The 2,807-nt window shown below is 35.9% G+C and overlaps 1 protein-coding gene across 1 annotated transcript; it reads right to left on the bottom strand.

Annotated features, from left to right (window-relative positions):
- Positions 1 to 1,859: 1,859 nt before the first annotated feature.
- OR10A3 (olfactory receptor family 10 subfamily A member 3) lies at positions 1,860 to 2,807 on the bottom strand. The gene is given in 3 exon segments (XM_030831096.1): positions 1,860 to 1,964; positions 1,966 to 2,541; positions 2,544 to 2,807. Coding segments are annotated over 3 exon segments (945 nt in total).

Raw genomic sequence — 2,807 nt, 5'->3', positions numbered from 1 at the left:
AAGGCCCTCTTGGTTAGAGAATTCATGTCATTTAAAAGTCTAGGTCATAGAAATAGAGAGTAGAATGGTGGTTGCCAGGGGCTGGCTGGGGCGGGGTAAGGGGGACGTTGTGGGGAGATGGGGAGATTTTGGTGGAAGGGTACAAACTTTCAGTTACAAAGTGAATAATGTACCACATGGTAACTACAGTCAACAATAATGTATTGTATACTTGAAATTTGCTAAGAGAGTAGATCTCAGGTGTTCTCAAACCCCCCAAAAAGGTAACTATGTGAGGTAATGGGTGTGTTAATTAACTTGATTGTGGTAATCATTTCACAATGTATATGTGTGTCAAATCATCACTTTGTACACTATAAATACATACAATTTTATTTGTCAACTATATCTCAAAACTGGGAAAAAGACTAAAATACAGGCATTTTAAAAAGAAAAATTGGTTTATATAGTCAATAAATGAACAAATGAACTAAAGAATGATTAAAAGGAAACTGTATTTAGTTTCATTTGATTGCTTGTTTGTCTTAGATAAGCCTTACTTAATTGGTCCTTTTAAGAGCTATGAGAAAGAAATTTCAGGATATCAAGGGATGAGATTCAATCAAAGTTTTTTGCTGATGTTCCTTTGATGTCTAACTGAGAACATTATGATACAGCATTCAGATATTTTCCACAAGGTTTCAGCAATCTGCTAATGTAATTTATTTGTTTTTTTTTTTGATTTTTTTGAAATTTGAATCAGATTTGCACTCCACTACCATTTTTGGCAGGGGTAGGTATGAATATAAAGAAAAAAGTTTTTTTCCATCAAAAGGAATGTTTCATAAAGAGAAAATGCTCCAACCTCTTTTTTATCTCACCCAAAGCATAAATGAACTCCTTTGATGTAGGTTCAATGAGTCGGATACTTTCTATTGCCTACTAGCAATATTAAAATAGGAAGCAAGAATGAAGTATTATATTTGTCACAGTGTCTATTCTTTCTGGGAAAGATACACACAGATTGAAACGATTCATGGATAATAGAAAATAGGCACAATTTATCATATTTATGTTCTACAAGAAAAAAATTCATATATTGTTTGACAAATGTTGAGGGCATTTTTGCCCTATAACAGAAATTTCACCAGATTTCCAAAACAATGGTTTATAAGTGTAAAAGCAGTATGATAAATGACCCTCAAAAATAGTAACACAATGGACGAATATATTCTAAAATAACCAGATGAAATCCAGCTGTGGATTATAAAGTCTTTAGCTCCTTGAACAGAACCAGTGTGGTCCTCTCAATAAATAGCTGTTCTTTTCAACTTACACATGGACATATTTTCACTCAAAAAATAAAAAGCTCATCTATTTGTTGGCTTCCTGGAGCTCAAACCAGTCAGTGGGGCAGAGTGGGTTTTCAAAATAATCTGAAATTGTTAACATCATTTTTTAAAGTAATTTTGGTATTACTGATGAAAGTTGGCAAACTCACAGTTTATTTGATCCATCAAAACCCTGCTGTGGAACCTATTCTGCAGAAATTAAAGCAACAATGTTTCTGAATGTAAAAAACTAGTTTCTTTATTTAGCTTTCTCTAAAGAGACAAAAAGTTAACACATACCCATATGGCCACCAATAAACAATTTTTTGAAGAAACTGTGTTATACCTAATATTAAGGAATATTATGCATCTATGAAAAAAGAATAAAAACATTAATATATAAAGATGCCCTAATATATTATCAGATTTGTAGAACTCAAAAAATCAAACATATTCGTACCAAGAAATGCAAACTGTTTCTACCATTTATTAAATTTAAATAAAGTTCAGTCCAGCATTGACCAAATATCACATAGCTTCTCAGCATAGTCAGAATGCATATAAATCTACTTTTCTTAGCCATAATTTCATCAAAGCTCTTTTCAGCTCACTGTTTCTCAAACTGTAGATCAGTGGATTCAGCAGAGGCGTTAAGAAGTGAGTAAGACAAGGACATCAGCTTCTTGGTTTCTGGGGAGTAGCCAGATGTGGGTTGTAAGTAAGTCATACTGGCTGTGCCACAGAAGAGGGTAACAGACATGAGATGGGAGGCACAGGTGGAGAAGGCCTTTTGCCTCCCAGTGGTTGATGACATCTTCAGGATGGCAAAGAGGATTCGAATGTAAGACAGGAGTATCAACAAGAAAGGAAGCATAACAATCAAAAGGGCGCCAGTGAATGCATAGATTTCAAATAAAAGGATGTCTGCACATGCAAGCTCTAGCCTTGGGGGAGTCTCACAGAAGAGATGATTAATTTCATTGGGGCCACAGAAGGGAAAACTAAAAACCCATGAGGTCTGCACAGTAGCCACCATGATCCCTGAGACCCATGAGAATATAACTAATTTCACGAAAACCCTTTTATTCATAATCATTGGGTAGCTCAGAGGACGGCAGATTGCAGCAAATTGGTCATAAGCCATTGCCCCCAGGAGAAAACATTCGGTCCCACCAAAAAGAAGAATGAAATACGTCTGTGCAAAACAGTCTGCAAAGGTGATCATACTTTTTTTTCATTGGAGAGGGCCACCAGCATTTCAGGCATAATGACTGCACTGAAACTCACATGCACCACAGACAAGTTCAGGAGAAACAAATACATGGGAACGTATAAGCTCTGTTCCAGGGAAATGATGACTATAATGATGGCATTTCCCATCAGAGTCACCAGGTAATCAACCAAGAAAACCCCAAAGAGCTGCCCTTGGAGTTCAGGAAAATTAGAAAAGCCCGAGAGGATGAATTCAACCACAGAGCTTTGGTTTTGCCTTTTCAT

This window comes from Globicephala melas, chromosome 8 (assembly GCF_963455315.2).
Source record: "Globicephala melas chromosome 8, mGloMel1.2, whole genome shotgun sequence".
Classification (NCBI taxonomy): domain Eukaryota; kingdom Metazoa; phylum Chordata; class Mammalia; order Artiodactyla; family Delphinidae; genus Globicephala; species Globicephala melas.
This window is presented reverse-complemented; position numbering and strand designations above follow the sequence as displayed.